General features: G+C 35.8%; 4 protein-coding genes across 6 annotated transcripts in view; 3 read left to right on the top strand and 1 right to left on the bottom strand.

The window, feature by feature from the left end:
- Positions 1-9801: 9801 nt before the first annotated feature.
- LOC134253565 (uncharacterized) lies at positions 9802-11889 on the top strand. Its single transcript, XM_062736091.1, has 6 exons — positions 9802-10194; positions 10324-10428; positions 10553-10661; positions 10762-10969; positions 11066-11594; positions 11716-11889. Exons 1-6 carry the CDS (start codon positions 10132-10134, stop codon positions 11887-11889), a joined length of 1188 nt encoding a protein of 395 aa, XP_062592075.1. The 5' UTR covers positions 9802-10131.
- Positions 11890-11971: 82 nt separating this feature from the next.
- LOC134253564 (uncharacterized) lies at positions 11972-13027 on the top strand. Its single transcript, XM_062736090.1, has 5 exons — positions 11972-12252; positions 12346-12517; positions 12623-12771; positions 12871-12973; positions 13009-13027. The coding sequence occupies exons 1-5, from the start codon at positions 12066-12068 to the stop codon at positions 13025-13027; spliced, it is 630 nt and encodes a 209-aa protein (XP_062592074.1). The 5' UTR covers positions 11972-12065.
- On the bottom strand, positions 12975-17808 carry LOC134253563 (uncharacterized). Its single transcript, XM_062736089.1, has 6 exons — positions 17755-17808; positions 17273-17460; positions 16847-16992; positions 13675-13903; positions 13307-13528; positions 12975-13195 (listed from the first exon to the last, which is right to left on the bottom strand). Exons 1-6 carry the CDS (start codon positions 17806-17808, stop codon positions 13033-13035), a joined length of 1002 nt encoding a protein of 333 aa, XP_062592073.1. The 3' UTR covers positions 12975-13032.
- Positions 15627-20845, top strand: part of LOC134253587 (titin-like) — a 52612-nt gene continuing 47393 nt past the window's right edge. The window contains exons 1-2 of one of the 3 annotated variants that reach the window (XM_062736130.1): positions 15627-15932; positions 18669-18849. In XM_062736130.1, the coding sequence (XP_062592114.1) occupies positions 18673-18849 (177 nt within the window). In that variant the 5' untranslated portion in view covers positions 15627-15932; positions 18669-18672. Of the gene's footprint in view, positions 15933-18668; positions 18850-20695; positions 20829-20845 lie in introns of those variants that run through there. The other 2 variants (XM_062736134.1, XM_062736139.1) reach the window with 2 other exon arrangements.

Genomic DNA, 20845 nt, shown 5'->3' with positions numbered 1-20845 from the left:
TGATTCTATTAATCTTATTGAACATTTTTCTAGAATGAAATCAAATTATTTCTTGTTTGTTGATTATAAAATCACTCATGAATCTGTGATTTCTTTTTTTTTGTCTTGCATTTCTTTTTATTTCCTCTTCCTTCCCTTGTTACTTAAACTAGACTAATACATGTAACAATTCTCATATACAGGGCTCGACATTAACTTTTTTTCCTACTTGTCCATTCGGACAAGTGACCAAGACATTTACTTGTCCGAATTTCAACTTCACTAGTCCGAAAATTTTCAATAAAGTTCAATAGTTTCAACTTGAAAATTAAAATTAAGTCCATTTATTTACACGTGTCATGCGCTTGCTTGATTCTTGATGTTATTGTTACAGACAGATAAAACGAAATTTAATTTAGGCTTTCTGTCCTGACAATAACATAAATGTCCACAATTGAATCTGTCAACGTCAAACAATATTCACTACTTCTATTCGTATCTTCCATGACTTTTCAGTGCAATTATAGTGAACTGCGATCCCGATCGAATGTGAACTCAATAGCGATACATATCGGGATCGAAGTTTGGATTTTATGTACAGCTTCCGTCTTGAGTTGAGACTACCGATTTAGCTTTCAACAGTTGTTCCTTTTATTATTTAGAGACCCCTTTACATTAAAATGAACTTGTCCAATCGGACAAGTGCCCAGCAATATTCACTTGTCCGAATTTATTTTTCATTGGTACAGGACAAGCGGACAAGCGTTAATGTCGAGCCCTGCATATACTTCAGAAAACTCTTCTTTTTTTCAAGACAAATATACCAAACCTACACCAGTAATCATTGATGGTGTATAGAACTGTGATGATGTTGTCCAGGCATGGCCAGTGATTTGGGTTGCACTGCAGGCCCTGAAAATGGAGAATGAAATCCTTTAAGTACCTGCCATGCAGAGGAATAAATATGTTATTAATGTTCCTGACTGTATGACAACATAGTAATAATAAATAAAGTGAATTGAATTGAACATTTTTGAGTTGTTTTTTTTTTCATTGTAAAAAAAACCAAAATACTTTTTTTTAATCAATAACTCTATAAGATCCTCGAATACTATATTTGTTCATACCTGTTCAAATCCTAGCCTGGCAAGTTGATAATTATGAAGTTTCAGAGCTATTGTCCCTATCTTGTACCAAACCGTTGTCTCTGATTCATCAACTTTGACTGCCTGAAGAAGAAAAACCCACAGCTATATCATACCACAGTACAAGTTTCCTTACAGGTTAAAATAAAGCCTGGTACAGGTGTACCCTAAATCTTTACCTCTATGTACCACTCCATTGCCTCCTCATGATCCCCCTTCTGGAGGGACATGGCGGCCAGATTTTTGTAGATGGAGTACAGAAGTTGAAGTCCGGGATGTGTAATCCCCACTGTCTCCGTCTCAATGAGTTTGGCTGCCTATTTTGTAAAAAATTTTCAACATATATGTATTAGTTTAAAAATTACTGTAGCACTAAAACCGCTTCTTCGGTAGACTTCTTTAACTGGGAAGAAAAAACAAATGTATGAAAAACTAAGTGTACAGCATAAACTGATAAAAATTTCTTTGAACACTGTTAATTAACTGAATTTTGATTATTTTCATAATGAAGCACCTCTCTGATGAAGCCATGACTTAGAAGCTGCTCAAATGCCTCCTCTGCTTTCTGTATATCTTGTCTCTGAAGTCCAAGGGCTTTGTTGTACAAAGTGTAAGCTTCTGATTCCTACAAATAGAGAAAGTTAGACACTATTTTTATGAACAATGGATTCAAGTTAATCTCCAATTTATTGAAAGACAACATTCATATAGCATACAATTAACACGAAGAATGATAACTTGTTATTCAAAGTGAAGAAGTTAGTGTAGTGATGGAGTTTAGGGGGTAAAACAAAATAAACAATGTGCCTGTCCCTTGTGTAACGGGAGAGGAGAAAATGCAGTGGACCAGACCGGGATTTGAACCCGGCCCCCCTGAAACTCCGGTCAGGTGCTCTACCAACTGAGCTATCTGGCCACCGGCGATCGAACCCGGATGACCACCTTATTCCTCCCTCCTTAAAGGTCTTTGGCCCTCCAAAGACCCCAACCCAGGCTCATCCCTGGCAGGTCTTTCACCTGTCAATTCCAGGGCATGGCACGGCACCAAATGTAACGGGAGAGGAGAAAATGCAGCGGACCAGACCGGGATTCGAACCCGGCCCCCTGAAACTCCGGTCAGGTGCTCTACCAACTGAGCTATCTGGCCACCGGCGATCGAACCCGGCTGACCGCCACACTTGAAAAAGTAAAATAATTTTAACTGTAGTATGAAGGTATACCTCAGCTTCCCTTGTTCCGACTGCTTTACTCCTGACGTCGTCATCATCAAATCCACTGCTGCTGTCGTTCAGAGCAGCTATTCTAATCTGGTGGGATATAAAAAAGATCACTGTGCATTTAATCAAAATACACTTACAGTTCGAATTTGTTCAAACATGAGTTCAGAGCGCATGGAGAAATAATAGTTTGTCGATCAATCTGTACAAAAGATTTTTTAATCATCATACTGTTTTTACTTTATCCTTCTCTGTCACTTACCATTTCAAAGCATTTTCATCATACCCCCAATTTGAGATCAACATTTTCGCGGCATCCCATTCTCCAGTAAACTGGTATTTGTTTTGATGCTTAAATTGGGGAACCAGTTTCTTGGAGTGTCTAAAAATCAAGTCGATATAAATAAATTGTTCCGGACTAGTGGTTGTGAGTAAGTGGCGCACATATCTGCACTTCAGCAGGGACCTATATCTTAGAATTTACCATGATTAGGGTGATTTTCACTTTATGTGGCTGATGGTGTTCACTAAAGACCGTAAAAATAATATTGTTTTAAATGGGTGTTCAGTAATAACTACAATATTGATTACATGTAGAGCATAACACATTTTTAAAAATACATTTTCACATATAAACATTTCAATTAAAGGAAAAACACGAAAAAAAAAGGATTTTCTATATTTGTATTAGCATTATGAAAGACCATGCATTCATGATTAGGAATCACTAAATGTTACTGATACACGTTTATTTTCACATTCAGGAGAATGTATGCACTCTGCATGTCAGACTGTCAACAAAAATGTTCGGGGGAGGGGGGGGGGGCAACAGTAATAAAGTAATAAACAACATCTCTAGGTATGTGATGTGAGTGGTTCACGTTTCCTTGGTTGGAATTAAAGAGTTCATGATCTAAAATAAGTTTTTTTTTACAGTCCAAGGCTTTATATATACGAGTATAAAATTTCTTTTTTATTATTTAGTCTTTGTAATTAAAACTAGTACGAGGGTTGATTGGGAATGTGGTGGTGTGGTCACAAATTTATTGGGAAGGGGGACTATAATTCAGATGGCATCTTTTCTCACAACAAGATATCTATGCTAAACTATTGATTACAATTTTTTTCGTTGGAAGATTTTAGGTTCACATTGACTAGGTCTGCAATCTTACTTCAATGGAAGAAAACAGCAGTTTTAAAATAGCCTCTAGTTTTAAATTCAAATACACTAGAATTGTATAGTAATATTTAATTAAAAGGCATTTCAAGAAACACGATATTAAAAAAAATTAAATCGGTGCGTTTGACAAATGACTGAAACAATGCTTTGATGGAACCTATGGCATCTTCAGATGATTTCTAGCTACCAGTACATGAAGGATCGAATCCGGTTCTGTATAGATGTGCATGATCTATATATACTAGACTGTACGTACATTATTTTCCAGTGTTAGGGCATTGACCAGATTTGGTCCGTACAATGCGGACAAACTGTGGTTTAAGGACTCTATCATGAACCATCACAATAAATAACATTAACGCGTTCGAAAAACGTTTGATCGCTGCATAGCTCATCAGAAAAGGTGGCTAATATTATTGTTTGATCCATACTTCTTGACATTTTGAAGAATATAACTCTTAAAATCTCGACCACACTGTCAACAACTCCTGTTGGTTGTTAAGAACCGAAAGTGTTTAGTTATCAGTCCCAGATATTCAATTTATGACAAGTTTATATATCCACAAAAATTTAATTACAGTCCACTTACTATCAAACAGGGAAATCAGACTAAAGACCTTTAAAAATTTATCACTTCTGAGCTTGTTATCAGAAAGTTCACTCTGTCGTAAATATATATGTGCAGATTTATCTCGATCTTTACATGGGCGTATGCGATCAGGTATTATACCTTGCTTTTATATTATTTATGATTAAATTCAATATAGGAAATTATATGGATACTATGTTTGACATTATAAATCATGCATGTTTAATGTTTGACCACAAGAAAGATATTTTTGTCTAGAAATATTGTACTTTTAAAAATAAGAGAAGCAGAAGACACTTGTATATCATTTTCTCTATCTTATATTAACGAATTCTTTTGATTTATTTCAGCATATGAATGCTCATGCAATTTGTGACTTTTTTGTGACATTTTAAATGAATACATATTTTTTCTCAAAACTTGTTCAGCTGCGTGTTAGCAAAAACAATATGAGCGTGATTTATAACGCAAAAAGGGGAAGCCTCCTAAGATATCATAACGTTAGTACTGAAGGTGTACAATATAGCATTGTTTTCAAGATGGCTTGAGAACAACAAAAAAGTTAGTTGCTATATGGGGATGGAAAGGACTGAACGCACCATGGCCGTATAGGAACCGCGGGGCACGGGGAGGCAGGGGGGGGGGGTGATAATATAGCTACTTTATGCTTGTGTCACCTCAATAAAACATATGATGAATTTTTTTTTGCCTTTCAAGCAATTTTTGGATGTTGATAGAACTCTCCCTCATCTGCAAATGTGAGGTTGCTTTGTTTCCTACTAGCCTGCCCTTGCTTAACCGATCTTCGATGCATTTCAAGTGGAAAATGAAGGAGGGGGGGGGGGGGGTGTTGGTGGTGGTGGTGGTGGTGGTGGGGGTGATCTTGCCCCTGGTATTTAGGAAGTTACCAGATATACCTAAGTCCGTCAAGTTTATTAAAATGAAAATATAATGATTTTTGCACTGCATTTTTAGGGTTTTTTAAAAATTGATTTTTGAAATTCCCAATTAGTCCCTACATTAGGCTTTGGTAAATTATAATATCAGCTTTTGAAAGGAGAAGTGTACATGAACCCTCTTCCTGATAAAATTAGCGGTTAACAATTATGCCCTCTGAATATAATAATGTATCGTGCATTATTTATCCCCATCTTTTTTAATAAAATAAAACGAATAAAAAGCAAGGTTAAATTAAAATTCTGCAAGTTGACATAATTTTTTTTTAATTTAAGAAAGATAATATGTATGGGAATATTATGCCCTGGTTTGGTAAAGGGCGTGTTCGATTTTGCGTTGCTCTCAGTTTACTAGGAAAGTGGCTAACTTGAACTTTACATACAACATACACTGTTACATGTTGTTTTATTTTTAATATTTAAATATACTGATACTTTAGTTTTAAACTTGAGTTTTAATATTGCGTGTTATAGTGCAAATGAATATATTATTTTCCCTCCCAGGGCCCCTTTAAGGAAATTAATGCTAATTAATGATTAATTGCACATTACAAAACTAATTGATACTCCTTTTTTCCTTGTCAAGGAAGTTGCTTGCCTCTATAGCTGAAATTGCTGTAAAAATAGACATTGACACTTTCTCTAGGCTTGTAATTCCGCTCAGTACTGGAATTAGACCAACCCAAAGCACCGAAGAGCTGCATGGCATGATGCGGATTACGGGAGGTGGGAACATTCTTGAGACAGGTGCCTTTGTAGGCTGATAAAAGTGTTTTAGTTTTTTATCTTTCTGACTCAAATGAATCACATGTTGTGAGTCAAAAGCATATGTCAATTGTCATGCAATTTGATTCTGTTTTAAAAGAATTGAAGGGGAGATAACACTATTTATTTGGAGTCCTAAATGCAATTATTTGTCAGACTCGTCGGCAGATCCTCCTGTTGTATATTTTAAAAGGTGTATTCATAATTGCTGAAACTTTGTGATGCTTATATAAGTTCGTGTGGAATTACGGACTCTCTTTACCCTGCACAGCACACTGCATCTTTGCTAGCCAAGGGTTTCTGATTAGCTACTCTCCTCATAATATCAAAAACCCTTGCCTAGCAAAGATGAGCACACTGTCATTTTGAAATATATGAATTATTTATACAGATAGGCTAGAGAAGTATGTCCTCACTATGCTAACGTAAAATTTTAAAGAAATTAATAAGATTTGATGCATAATTATATATACATGTATTTATTTTAATTAATTGACATCTCAATGATTTACTCAATTTGCATATTAAGTTTTGAATTTGGAATTTATTTGCACACATTTTCCCGGTGTGTTTGGTCGACGGAATTCTCACTCCTCCATGCCACCTGATCCCATCTTTGATGTCTAAGAGGTTGCATTTGCTCTGCTCATGGTTTTTTTAGCTCACCTGAGCTGAAAGCTCAAGTGAGCTTTTCTGATCACATTTTGTCCGGCGTCTGTCTGTCTGTCTGTCCGTCCGTCTGTCCGTCTGTCTGTAAACTTTTCACATTTTCGACTTCTTCTCAAGAATAGCTGGGCCAATTTCAACCAAACTTGCCACAAAGTATCCTTGGGTGAAGGGGATTCAAGTTTGTTCAAAGGAAGGGCCATGCCCTCATTCAAGGGGAGATAATTGGGAATAAATGAAAATTTGGTGGCATATTTTAAAAATCTTCTTCTCAAGAACCACTGTGCCAGGAAAGATGAAACTTATGGAGAAACATCCTCAGGTAGTGTGGATTCAAATTTGTTCAAATCATGACCCCCGGGGGTAGGGCGGGGCCAAAATGGCCGACCAAAGTTTTACATAGAAATATATAGGAAAATTCTTTAAAAATCTTCTTCTCAAGAATGACAAAGCCATAATTGATCATATTTATATGGAAGCATGCTCAGGTAGTGTAGATTCAAGTTTGTTCAAATCATGACCCCCGGGGGTAGGGCGGGGCCAAAATGGCCGACCAAAGTTTTAAATAGAAATATATAGGAAAATTCTTTAAAAATCTTCTTCTCAAGAATGACAAAGCCATAATTCATCATATTTATATGGAAGCATGCTCAGGTAGTATGGATTCAAGTTTCTTCAAATCATGACCCCCGGGGGTAGGGCGGGGCCAAAATGGCCGACCAAAGTTTTACATAGAAATATATAGGAAAATTCTTTAAAAATCTTCTTCTCAAGAATGACAAAGCCATAATTCACCATATTTATATGGAAGCATGCTCAGGTAGTGTAGATTCAAGTTTGTTCAAATCATGCCCCCCGGGGGTAGGACGGGGCCAAAATGGCCGACCAAAGTTTTACATAGAAATATATAGGAAAATTCTTTAAAAATCTTCTTCTCAAGAATGACAAAGCCATAATTCATCATATTTATATGGAAGCATGCTCTTGTAATGTTTATTCAAGTTTGTTCAAATCATGACCCCCGGGGGTAAGGCGGAGCCAAAATGGCCGACCAAAGTTTTCAAAGATACATATAGGAAAATTCTTTAAAAATCATTTTCTAAAATATAGCAAATCCATGATTGGTCATGGGACTACTTTTGGATTTAAACTTTACAATAAAAAACCATTTTCTACTTTTTCCTTCCCTTAGTGCTCAGGTGAGCAATGTGGCCCATGGGCCTCTTGTTTAGCTCACCTGAGCCAAAGGCTCAAGTGAGCTTTTCTGATCACAATTTGTCCATTGTCTGTCGTCGTCCTCGTCGTTGTTGTCATTGTAGTCGTTGTCGTTGTAAACTTTTCACATTTTCATCTTCTTCTCAAGAACCACTGGGCCAATTTCAACCAAACTTGCTACAAAGTATCCTGGGGTAAAGGGGATTCAGGTAGTGTAGATTCAAGTTTATTCAAATCATCACCCCCGGGGGTAGGGTGGGGCCAAAATGGCCGATCAAAGTTTTACATAGGAATATATAGGAAAAATCTTTAAAAATCTTCTTCTCAAGAAACATTGGGCCAGGAAAGATGAAACTCATGTGGAATCATACTCAGGTAGTGTAGATTCAAGTTTGTTCAAATCATGACCCCCGGGGTTAGGGTGGGGCCAAAATGGCCGATCAAATTTTTACATAGGAATATATAGGAAAAATCTTTTAAAATCTTCTTCTCAAGAACCACTGGGATAGGAAAGATGAAACTCATGTGGAATCATCCTCAGGTAGTGTAGATTCAATTTTGTTCAAATCATGACCCTCGCGGGTAGGGTGGGGCCAAAATGGCCGATCAAAGTTTTACATAGGAATATATAGGAAAAATCTTTAAAAATCTTCTTCTCAAGAACCACTGGGCCTGGAAAGATGAAACTCATGTGGAATCATCCTCAGGTAGTGTAGATTCAAGTTTGTTCAAATCATGACCGCTGGGGGTAGGATGGGGCCGAAATGGCCGATTAAAGTTTTACATAGGAATATTTAGGAAAAATTTTCTTCTCAAGAACCATCGAGACAGGAAAGATGAAACTCCTGTGGAATCATCCCCAGGTAGTCTAGATTCAAATTTCTTCAAATCATGACCCTCGGGGGTAGGGTGGGGCCAACTGGCCGATAAAAGTTTTACACAGGAATATATAGGGAAACATTTTAAAATCTTATTTTCAATTTCTTCTAAGCCATGCTTAGTGATATTTATAGGGAATCATCCTCAGGTAGTGTAGATTCTAGTTTGTTCAAATCATGACCCCCCGGGGGGTTAAAATTCAAGCCCCCTCCCCCCCCCCCCAGTAAACTTTCAGTTCTGATCTGATATGTGCTTTTTCCTAGCCAATTGCTCAGGTGAGCGATGTGGCCCCTGGGCCTCTTGTTTTGTTTACCTTAACCCTAACATTAGCCTAATTAACCATTACCTTAAGGACAGATGATACAAACAATTTTTTTCTTTGAAAAAGATTAAATATCATGTCACAAGTTTAGAAAAGTGGATGGTTCTTTGAATTTTTTCTCCGAAGAACTGGGAAATGAAATAGACTTGGAAAATATTAGTAATATTTCAATGAAAAAACAAATATAGACAAAACACATTGGCGCTAAAAGTGTAATATAAACCTTAGAAAAATATACCAAGCCAGGTGAATTTTAAGAGGAAGATCAAAATGATAAAAAATTAGCAATATCACATAGGCTGATTTTTACTATTTAGCTTTTCCTAATAAAATTCACCTGGCTTGGTATATTTTTCTAAGGTTTATATTTCACTTTTAGCACCAAGATAACATATTCTGAAATTTATTTTCACCTGTAAACCTTTACTGAATGTGATTTGTCTATATTTGTTTTTTCATTGAAATATTACTAATATTTTCCAATTCTTTTTCACATTCCAGTTCTTAGGAGAAAAATTTCAAAGAACCATCAACATTTCTAAACTTATGACATGATATTAAATCTTTTTCAAAGAAAAAATTTGTTTGTATCATCTGTCCTTAAAGGGCACCTTTAGTCAAAAATTATTGTTCAATTAAAATATATATTCGGTTATTTAAAATCCAGTCCTGAAAAAATCACGTTTGTAAGATGTGTGGTTTAGCTGAAATTAATTAAAATGTCAGATGCTCGGTGAAAGTAATCTGAGCTCGGCAGTTTCCGCTGTTATCGGCTGCATGACGAAAAGAATGTGAACAGATGCAGAGACAGCTTCAATGTTGTTACACTACATGGCATGTAAATAAACATGTCCTGTGATACTCACAGTGAAACAAAAAGAGGTAGAAGATGTGTAGCGGGTGGGTGTTCAAGTACACATTTAGATGGAGTGTCCCTGCACTATTTTCCATTTAAAAAGGAACCACATCTTGTACCAAAGTGGACTGCCTTTGTTAGACTTAAGAGAAAATGGCCTGAGGGCCCTACTAAATATTCCAGCCTTTGTGAATTACATTTCGATGACTCTTGTTATCCATTTGAGTATCGATTCAAAAAATCACAAGGAATTCCAGTGAAGAACAAAGTTCTAAATCCTGGGTCAGTACCAACAAAACATCACCCTAGTGTTTTAGGAAAACGTGATTTGAGCTCTATTGAGGAGGGTGAGGAGAAATCCAATGAGAGAGAAAAAAGAAAGGAAACGGATAAGAGGGGCATTTGTAAAACGAGAAAATTTTAGAGTAAGTAGATTTTACATTTTAACCTTAAACAAAGATGTTATTAGACAATATTTTTAGAAGGTCTGGAAAATGTTTATACTGGTAATTCATAACAAAATATTTGAAGATGATACATGTATCTTATTGTAGATCATTACAGAGAAAACAGAAGTTCAGAATAAATCTATGCAAGAAGCTGAAGCTAGAAAATCAGAAGAAGATTCAAATTGCACAATGACTGACAATGAAATCAATGTAAGCTTGAAAATGAATAGAAATATACCATACCCTTTAAAAAATAATTAATATCTGGACTGAGTATGCATACATGTATATCCTGTTCCATAGTCTTGTATATTAATTTAATTGGGATTTTTAGAAAGGTTCAGAAGGATTTTCAAAATCAAAAGAAGCCTTCAGTCAGACAAAAAGGTCATGGAATAAAAGAAGTAAATCTAGCCAAACCAAATCTAAAGCATCTACCAAAGGTAAATATAAGATGAACATTTTCTGAGACTTAAGAGTTTCAATTAATCTAATTTAAAAAAAATATTAAATTGTGAAATGGAAGTATTTTTTTTCAATCAGGGACTCAAATAAATATGTATCCTGCCCGAAGAAGTGTGGGTATACAGTGCAATATAAACGATAATGAACAATCTATGAGTGATCAATTCCTAAGATACGAGGATGACATGCCAACAGAATCCTCCGACCTGAAAATTTCTTCTGATTCTGAATATCAAGAACATCCTGAAAGTGATGATTCCATGGAGTATTCCTCCGAGGAAAATGAGTGAGTTTATAGGTTGTATTTCATATTTATTTATGCTGGGAAACTCTGCATGATCAACTTTCTTTAAAAAGAGTTTTTTTTTCGTTTGCTTGTCAGAAAACCAAATGCAAGAGAAGAGAAGAAATTCATTGTGTTTCAATCCCAACTGATGAAGTTATTTCATACCTGTTCCAAATGCAAGTCTCCAGTTGTGGGGAAGATAAAACAAATAAAAGGATCATTCATTTCAGTTGAAGTGGAATGTATTCTTTGTAATCTAAAATCAACATGGAATAGTCAACCCTATATTGGAGAGGTACCTGCAGGAAATCTTCTGATATCAACATCAATTGTACTATCAGGGTCCATTCCAAGTAAAGCTCTCAGAATGTTTGAATTCATGAATGTTCAAGCTCCAAAACTGTCAACATTTTACAATCATCAAAAGTGCTATATACATCCTGGAATTTTTCATATTTGGAAGAATTTCACAAATTCTTATGTAGAATATGTGAAGCAACAAGGAAATCCACTGGCTCTGGGTGGAGATGGCCGAGCTGACAGCCCTGGACACTCTGCAAAATATGGGGCTTATTCAGTGATAGATCTAGATGAGGGGTTAATTGTGCACATAGAGCTTGTTCAGGTACTGTTGAGTGTTAATTACTGATACATGTATTCTTTTCGTATTTATGTAATATCTTAATCATTTTATCCCATTTATTCCTGTGTGTTAAAATATATATGTATATATACATATATTGTAGTCAAATGAAGTCAAAAGTAGTTCCCACATGGAATTAGAAGGTTTGATTAGAACAATGGCTTATTTTTGTGATATGGAGGTAGAAATAGGCACATTAGTAACTGATCGGCATGTCCAAGTCAACAAGTGGGTTCGAGAGAACTTGCCGAATACACGTCATGAATTTGATGTATAGCATGTAGCTAAAGGTAAGAAAAACTGAAAACATCTGATTGTTTGAAAATTTTTCATTCTTTCAATCGTATTTTATACCAAATTTTAATTAATTTCAATATTTTAGGCTTAAAGAAAAAGCTTCTATCATTGTCCAAAGAGAGGGAGTGTAGCATTGTTGTAGAATGGATCAAAAGCATGACTAATCATCTATACTGGGTAGCTGCCTCATCCCCAGGAGGAAGCCCACAGCTGATGCTCGAAAAGTGGCATTCTCTTGGAAATCATCTCCAAAATGTACATGAAGGTCATGGAGAATTATACCCAAAGTGCAGCCATGGAAATTTAGAGGGACGAGAGAGAAAAAAACATTGGTTCAAATCAAGTAAGAGGATACGAGTACATGTATATCCTTGATTTATAACAAGTGGTAGAATTGTGTTAGAAGTTTTGTTTTTATTTTATTCTTTTTATTTAGGTACAAAGGCATGTGAAAAGGTACTGGAAATCATCCATTCAAAACAGTTACAAAAAGATGTTCCAAAATTATCAACAGGACACCAGACTTCAGATCTAGAAGCTTATCATTCTGTTGTCAACCACTTTGCCCCTAAAATGTACCATTTTTCATACCAGGGGATGCTAAGCAGGTAATGTATCAAGTTTACATCAAGGAAATTTAGGAAGTTATTAAAAGCATGTTGTTTATTATATATATAGCAATAAAATGCTTTACTACATTATATTTGTTCCAGACTAATCCTCTCTGCCTTGCATTTTAATGAAAATGGCAGAAAACCCCAAGACGAAACACAGGAGGGAAAAGCTAGGTACAAAATAACCTTTCCTAAATTTAAGAAAGGTGGATATACTGTGAGAGAAGTAAAATCACAAAGTACTTACGGTAAGACAACTTTAATTACATAATATTGATGCAATGTAAGAATTGTATAAAACAAATTATCACATTATTAATATTTTCATCTCCATTTTTCTTTTATAGAATATGCAGAAACAATAATGGACACAACCTTTAAAATTAGTGAAAAGGTAAAAATGAATAGTGAGATATGTGCCAAGATGACTGTAGTTCCTCCTCGGCCATTGTGCCATGAGTATTCTCATCCCGTGAAAGAAGCAGCAGTATTGGAAAAATCTAGTAGGTTCAATCAGCAAAATTAAACCCTGTGTGAGTTTCTCCAGGTTGAAGCGGGAATGTTTCTCTGATTTTTGAGACTGCACAAGATGGTATGACTACTCTGACCTTCTTGCCTAAATAGCCCCAACACCAACGTACAAACTGCCTGTAAGCTGTGTATCTATGTCGTCTGAAATTCAATAAATACATGTAAATATATCAAAATGAGATGCCATTTTATATTAGTAATAATTTAACTAATTATGAATCTGAAAAGAAATGGGTAATAGAATTGACTTACTTTGTTGATTCTTCCAAGTTCCCTCCATATTGTTGTCGATATTGATAGTATGCAGTTCTCAGTACATGAATATCAAGACAAACTGTTCTAAACCCAGGATGATGTGTTATGCAATTAAGTGATGTGTCGGTTCTTAAAATCTCTTCCTTTACTTGTTGTATCTCTTGACAGCACCTGTTTTCGGTATTTGATGCCATGATTGTGCAGCATTGACATGAACACCTACTTGGGTATAAGAAAAGAAAAAAATTGTATAAAAAAAAATATTTGTTTGAAATTTTCTTTGTCAAAATATTTTTGACCTTAATGAAACAATTGCAACTTTGATATGTATAATTGAATTAAAAGAAAATTAAACTATTCTTCACCAGTCTGTGTTATGTGTTCTGTCTTCCTCATCAGCTTCTGAATTGTCGGATGCATCTTCATCAGAAGTTGCATAAGGCTCATATTGGTATGGGAGAATACCAAAGCCAGCATTTTCTGTCCCAATAGTATCAGAATCTGTCTCTTCATGGTCAGAAGAATCTTCACTAAGATCTTCTTTATTGTCTAATTCCTCCTCAACATCCAAATCAAACCAAATGTCATTTTCTTCTAATACAGTGGACCCTCATTTATCCGGACGCTTTGGTTCCTAGTCAATTTGTCCGGATATGTGAAGCATCCGGATATCTGAATCACCAGTTAAACAAGAAAGAATAACATTTAAAAATTTCGTTCCGAAGAAAAATCGTCCGGATGCTGAAGCATCCGGATATCTGGCGTCCGGATATCTGAAGGTTCACTGTATTTCAATTTCATCTGTTTGTGAAGCCATGATGCTAATTGTAAAGTAAAAGGCTCTCGCGGTCACATTCGTGACGTTTCACATTCCACAGCTGATAAGAGAACTTTTGCAGCTTTCACGCTCGTGTGTTTCCGTGAGCAGGCAGAAAATGTCAAATTTTAATTGTTTTATCGGCTAAACCGCTGCAGATAAAGAGGTGCAGATTTTTCATGTGTCCATAGATAAATTACTTTTAATGATTAGTAAAAAGAAAATATTTGACTAAAGGTGCCCTTTAACCCTAACCTTACCCTAATTAACCCTAACACAAACCCTAATCTAACCCAACCCAACCCAACCCAACCCAACTTAACCTAACCCTAACCCTAACCTTAAACTAATTAACCCCAAATCTAATCATAACCCTTAACCTACTCAACCCTATCCCTAACCCTAACCTCAACCAAATTAACCCTCATCGTAACACTAACCTTAACATAATTAACCCTAACCTTTCCCTAACCTAATCAACCTTAACCCAAACCCTACCTCTAACCCTAACCCTAACCTATCCCTACCCCTACCCCTACCCCTACCCCTACCCCTAACCCTAACCCTAACCTTAACCCTAACCCTAGCCTTTACCTTAACCCTAACCTTAATCCTAACCTTAACCTGAAGGTTAAACATTTAAAAATATATTCTGCATAAAATAAAAAAGAAATGTCCACTCATGGCTCTGCAAGCTGCACTATTTTGGACTACAGCATCATTCTCTGCTGATATTTATTATTATATAAGGTACTTTACTTCCCCTACGGTGCCAGGACAAGAAAAAAAAAGCTGTGACATATGGTTTCTCTCATAGGCAGAGGATATAATCTATGTTAACATTTAATCAATTTGTTCATCTCCACTAATTCCAGCAGGGAAAGTCAGTGATAAATATTTAAGCATTTGTTACTGTACAAACAATCCTGCACGTGATGGCCTAAAATAAGTGAAATTCTAAAAAAAAAAATCTTGTCATTTTGATGGGTAAATAAAAAAGAGATTCTTAACATTTATACATTTTATTCTTTGAAATGAAAGGTGTGAACACCCATGATTTCATATCCTTCTCAATGACTGTTATTTTCCTCCAATGACTGTTAATCACCCAGGAACATTTGGTTCCGGAGCCTAACCATTCAGTTTCAGGGGGGTGCCATCCTTAAATTAGTCACATAGAGTCAACATGAGTCAATGAAAGAAGAAAAAAAATCAATAAATTTTGCAGACAGTCAATTGGAATTCCCTTGATAATCCATCTGTCGAATTTGGCATGTTTGGGTGCCCAGACTCATTAAAGAGCTATTTTTTTATTTGATATCGTAAGACAAGTTTGTTTTCCTTTTAGATTATGAAAGTACAGGTGCATACATATTTGAATAATGTATTTTTTAATGCAAGTGGAGTAAAAGGAAGTAGGTGTCATGTTAAACCAATTCAGTAATTTTTTCGTCTGTCTAACCCATCTGTAAGTGATATAGGGGGGTTGACTGTAGGAATCACTGAGACACATTATCAGTTCTCATCAGGAGGGGGATCCTGGGACCCCCTGTCTGGCTGTTAATTGGTTTAGTCTGACAGGGCATCAATGAAAGACAAGTGTATGGAGTGAAAAAAAAATTACACATTAATTTCTCTTTGTTTGTAGAATGTGCAAGTCTTGCTGAATCAGACTGCCATTGTTCAATTGACTGGTCAATAATTTCCTCAGAGTCAGGACAGTGTTAGGTTAAGCCTCTGGTACATTGTGAAGGAGGACAGCTGGCCTTCTTGGAATTATTTTGGGGAATTTTCTTTCTAATTTCGGTAAGTGCATTATAGATATGATATTATAATTTTTTCAGGTGAATAACGATTGAATTTCCTTATGAAATGTCTTTATTATTAGATATACTATCAGTACTTTCCACAATAAAGAAAATCGAGGAAGGTAACAAAACTATTTGGGGAAAAATGTTTGTTGAGAAATATTTATTTGTATTAGAATATGAGTAAAAATGCAATGTTACCTAGTTAAAGCATTTTATTGATTTTATCAGATTGTTTGAATAACTTTATGGAAGAATTTATGAATCATGCATGTATACAGGGATCTTTTCAAAGAATTTTAATGATTAAATTTAAAATGGCAAATATTCAGGTAAAAATCCAATATTATTTATACCAGTTGTTTAGTATACATGTACCAAGTCTAGTCTTTTAGAATATCACAAAAATGGGTGTGGCAGATGCGAGTACAGCATATACAGTTAATGAGAGTCTTTACTTAGCATGCTTGTAAATGTAGAGGAAAAACTATTGGGAATTTTGAAGTGCACCATAGGATGTAGCAACTGAATAGATCGTGTCAGTTTACTTCTTGTCAAAATGGAAACAAACTCCCATTTGTCATACATTTTTGTATGACATTTTCATTACTTTTTCAAATGAGGAAATTGAAAAGGGAAAGATTTGTTACTTTTAGATAGTTGACAGTATGGTTATATTCACTTCTGTCCATTATAACTTTTCAAATGTGCAAATTATTGCCTTCTGAAATTTTTTACAGTTTAAATGCCTGTACCTACACTAGCCTAGTTTCAAATAAAGACCCTGGAAAATGTGCTTTATTACCTAGAAGTGTTAAGCTAGACAGATTGATTCAGATCTCTCTAGGACACCAGAGCTGCTCTAATGTTTAACAGGAGAAGAGAACAATGCAGCAGACCAGGGATTTGAACCCAGGTCCCCTGGATCTCCAGTCAGGTGCTCTTCCATGGAAGTACCAACTGGCCACTGGCAATTGAACCGACTGACCTCCACATTCCTTTCTGCTTGAAGGTCTTTGGCCCCGAAAGACACCAACCCAGTCTCTTCCTTGGCAGTTCTTTCAAGTATCACTTTTAGAGCATGGCACGGCACCAAATGTAACAGGAAATGAGAAAATGTGATGGATCAGATTGGGATTCAAACCTGGTCCCCTGAATCAATAGTGTGATGCTCTACCGACTTAATTATTTGGCCACCAGTGATCCCACCTGATTACCACTGTGGTACAGATACTAAAATAAAGTTAAGGTTTTGGATGAAGTTGGGTTTTTAATTGAAAATCTGATGGTCAGGAGGCTTCAAGCGCCAGTGGCCAGATAGCTCAGTTGGTAGAGCACCTGACCGGAGATTCAGGGGGCCCGAGTTTGAATCCTGGTCTGGCCCGCTGCACTTTCTCCTCTCCCGTTACATTTGGTGCTGTGCTGTGCCCTGGAATTGACAGGTGGGATGCCTGCCAGGGATGAGCCTGGGTTGGGGTCTTTGAGGGACCAAAGACATTTAAGGAGGGAGGAATGTGGCAGTCAGCCTGGTTTGATCACCAGTGGCTGGGTAGCTCAGTTGGTAGAGCACCTGAATAGAGATTCATGGACCCGGGCTCCAATCCTGGTGTGGTCCACTGCATTTTTTTCCTCTCCTGTTACAAACAAATATATTCTGAATAATCTTTGGATTTTTATTTTTTCTGCCAGAGATTTTTGAACCATCTGCCAGCTTTACCACATCCTGTCACTTTAACATGTAATTCTTACTGAATTCTCTCCATATGACTTATAGTAAGTCCATCTACTAGGTGTAGATTTATGATTTATGTGAGATGAACCAGAGATCCTAGAATTGCTCGTATCTCACTCTCAATCAAAACAATAATGTGCATGTTTATGAAAAGCAGTCAGTTAATAACCTTGAAAGTTTCCTTTTACAATTGTTAGTTATGTTCTTGTGTAGCAATTAGCAGGTTAACGACTTCCCTCTTATTGGCAATTTTTAGATTGTTGACCGACCATCAAAAAAGTCCAATTGTGGCATACTCTTTCCATCACTTAATTATCATTGTTTGCAAAAACTTGTGATATAGAAATATAATATGTATGATATAATAAGCATTATAATAGCTTCACAGGAAGAATGTATTTTTAGTAGATGAAGGCTTTGAAGTTTTTGTTATTTTATTTCCTCCGTTTACCCATTCTTTTTTTGCCTGAAGTGAAATCAGACATTTTTGGCAGAATGCCGGGGAATTTTGTCAGAGAAAATAATAAATTGAAGTTTTTGAGAATCTATCTGTGTTTAGGCATGCCTTTGTCTGATGTATGATCAGATGTGCTGATTTCGGTCTGTAACATGCCTCAGACTAAGGGTAAACAAGCAATTATTGTTCATAGGAGGGAGAGGGGATGATTAAGGGGGGGATTGAATGATTCTTCCTCCTCAACAAATGAAATGAGTAATCAGTCAGTTTGCTGTGGTGAATGAAACACCAATAAGAGTTATTTCCCTTTATTCATAAAAATTAATCCTGATTAATTTTATTTAAAAAAGATAATTACAGAATTTTATGTGAGATATGTTGATGTTCATTTGAAAGCCGAAGAAAATTTAATGATAGTATATGGCACCATAGATTTGAATCATTTCTCATATTGCACTTCCCTATAGTTCATTATACTGACAATAAGTACGTCCCTCGAGAGTCGTTAATGGACAGAGAGGTGATGATTCATTAATTAATTGCAGGTGAATGATGGCGTCTCAGTTTGATTCACTACTAGACTTTGGGGACTCCAATACCGGGGATTCCAAGTCAACCACCAACCAAATGACGGACGATTTCGACCCTTTTGGCAGCCCCTCCCCCCTGGATGCTAAGGGAGGATCAGGGATGGATTTACTGGGGGAATTTAACTTTGATACACAGGTAAAAATATTGGATGTATTACTTCGTAGTTTATTGCATGTATAACAAGGGAAGAGTTTGTGATGTGTCACTTTTCTTGGAGTTTTGAAAACCTAGCTCACAGTAACTTACAAGTAGCAACTGCTACTAGTCAAATTTTCTACTGTACTTTATTCACCTGAACCAAAGACTGAAGAGAGCTTTTTTGATGGAAAGGTCTGTCTGTTATCTGTTGTGTTGTGTGTCATCTGTAAAATTTTTCACATTTTGACTTTCAATTTCAATTAAACTTGCCGAAAAGCATTCTTTTTTTAAGGGGATTCAAGTTTGTTCAAATGAAGGGCCACACCCTCTTTTAAGGGGAGTAATACAGAATTAGTGAAAAATTAATGTCATCTTTTAAAAATCTGGTTTTCTAGACCACTGTGCCAGAAAAGGTGAAAACTTTTGGGAAAGTTTTATTTAAAATACATAATATAGATTCAATCATGATACTTGTGGAGGGGGGGGGGGGTAGGTGTTGGGGCCACAACAAGGGATAAAAGATATACATATAAAGAATTATAAATTTTTCTTTAAAATTTTCTTAGGCCTCTTGTTGGTCATTTCTTTACATGATTATATTGAAAATTAGAGATTTTCACAATAAATTAAAAGAACTGACTGAAGCCCTTAATCAAAATTAATTATTTAATTACCAGCACTTGCTGTTTTTCTTATGAAGCAAAATGCCTTCCCCACATCATCAAAAGAATGATTTGATTAACTCTGATGGTTTTTATTGTTTCTCTCCTTCGAATCTGATGTTTTATGGTAAACAAATTACTTTTGGGTGTGTATTAATTCTTTTTGCCCAGCTTTCTGTTGTTTTATGAAGAGAGTGTTTGGGTAGCATTTTGTGTATTGGAAGGGAGGTAACTCTTCAATATTGCAGATTCAGAATCTTATCAGATCCATCAATTTCTTTCTGTCTCTGTGTGTGAATGACTACTCAGCAGGAATATCAGTGAGATAAGGGTCTCTCCTTATCTCACAAACATCTCCAGCGAGACATACAACAAAAACTTTTTAAAAAAATTTCAAGTGAAAAATATATGATCTGGGAACATATTTGTTTCAGGTTTCTCTGTGATTTCAGTTTTAAAAACACAAAAAACAATGTATAATCTCATGAAGAAATCAATATTTAAAAATTTTGGTATTTATATACGAGTGTGTGTTTTTATTTTGTTATAGGATTTTTCGCCTGGCTGCTTGCAAATTATTTATACGGACTTGAAGTTTCAAGTTGTTTACAAATGAGAGAGTTCCTCTAGATTTTCAATTATCAGTTAATTACATTCCTGGCAGTCTAAGAAGAAACCCAAGTTTTATCAATATAAGTTTTCCAATACTTTTCCATTAATGATATCTTAATGATACAAATACCTTTTATCCCATTAGCACACTTTGTGTATAAAATAGCAAGCATTATATTGTACATTTTATAGTTACACTGTCACAACTTTAAAACCACATAAAGAGAGGGATGGGCTTTTTAAATACACATAAACAAGGGTATGTGTATTCTAATAATCTTGTCTTTGTGTGCACAGTATAATACATCAGCCTTTTCTTGACTACACTCAGGGCAATACATCAGTATATATATGCTAATGTTTTTATAAGGCAAGGAAATGGTGTTTCATATTACTTTCAGGCTCAAGAAAACCACTTCCTTGACACAAGCACTAACTGTTCTCTAATTACATCTTGCATAATATGGCTAAGCGAGAAGTTCTCAAATAAAGGGGTTATATTTCTGAAACTTTGTTATCACCCCTAAGGGGGCCTCAGTAGGTTCTATGCTCAACAAAAATTTCTTGATGTGTGACCTGAATTTTTAACTCGGCAGTAGAGGCATTGGAAGAAATGAGTTTTTCTTGCTTTTCCATAAGGAGATAAGAATTTGGAACCCCCCTCCTGAGATTGCAAACACTTGTGATTGGTCCACCAGAGATGTAAGTTTCAAGTACCC

This window comes from Saccostrea cucullata, unplaced genomic scaffold, assembly GCF_032062105.1.
Source record: "Saccostrea cucullata isolate Sc308-1 unplaced genomic scaffold, CSIRO_AGI_Scuc_v1 ctg110, whole genome shotgun sequence".
Taxonomy (NCBI): Eukaryota; Metazoa; Mollusca; class Bivalvia; order Ostreida; family Ostreidae; genus Saccostrea; species Saccostrea cuccullata.
The sequence above is the reverse complement of the archived record's forward strand: the minus strand, read 5'-3'. Positions and strand labels throughout refer to the sequence as shown.

What these genes read in the sequence shown, in the direction of transcription:
- LOC134253565 (XM_062736091.1), top strand. Translation starts at nt 10,132, where the DNA reads ATGAGAGAGAAAAAAGAAAGGAAACGGATAAGAGGGGCATTTGTAAAA. An exon ending in TATTCCTCCGAGGAAAATGA is followed by an intron (nt 10,970 to 11,065) that starts GTGAGTTTATAG and finishes TTTGCTTGTCAG; the next exon opens with AAAACCAAATGCAAGAGAAG. An exon ending in TGCACATAGAGCTTGTTCAG is followed by an intron (nt 11,595 to 11,715) that starts GTACTGTTGAGT and finishes CATATATTGTAG; the next exon opens with TCAAATGAAGTCAAAAGTAG.
- LOC134253564 (XM_062736090.1), top strand. Translation starts at nt 12,066, where the DNA reads ATGACTAATCATCTATACTGGGTAGCTGCCTCATCCCCAGGAGGAAGC. An exon ending in TACCAGGGGATGCTAAGCAG is followed by an intron (nt 12,518 to 12,622) that starts GTAATGTATCAA and finishes TATTTGTTCCAG; the next exon opens with ACTAATCCTCTCTGCCTTGC. An exon ending in AAAATCACAAAGTACTTACG is followed by an intron (nt 12,772 to 12,870) that starts GTAAGACAACTT and finishes TTTCTTTTATAG; the next exon opens with AATATGCAGAAACAATAATG.
- LOC134253563 (XM_062736089.1), bottom strand. Translation starts at nt 17,808, where the DNA reads ATGCACATTATTGTTTTGATTGAGAGTGAGATACGAGCAATTCTAGGA. An exon ending in CCCCCTGAATCTCCGGTCAG is followed by an intron (nt 16,993 to 17,272) that starts GTGCTCTACCAA and finishes GATACTTGAAAG; the next exon opens with AACTGCCAAGGAAGAGACTG. An exon ending in AGAACACATAACACAGACTG is followed by an intron (nt 13,529 to 13,674) that starts GTGAAGAATAGT and finishes ATACCCAAGTAG; the next exon opens with GTGTTCATGTCAATGCTGCA.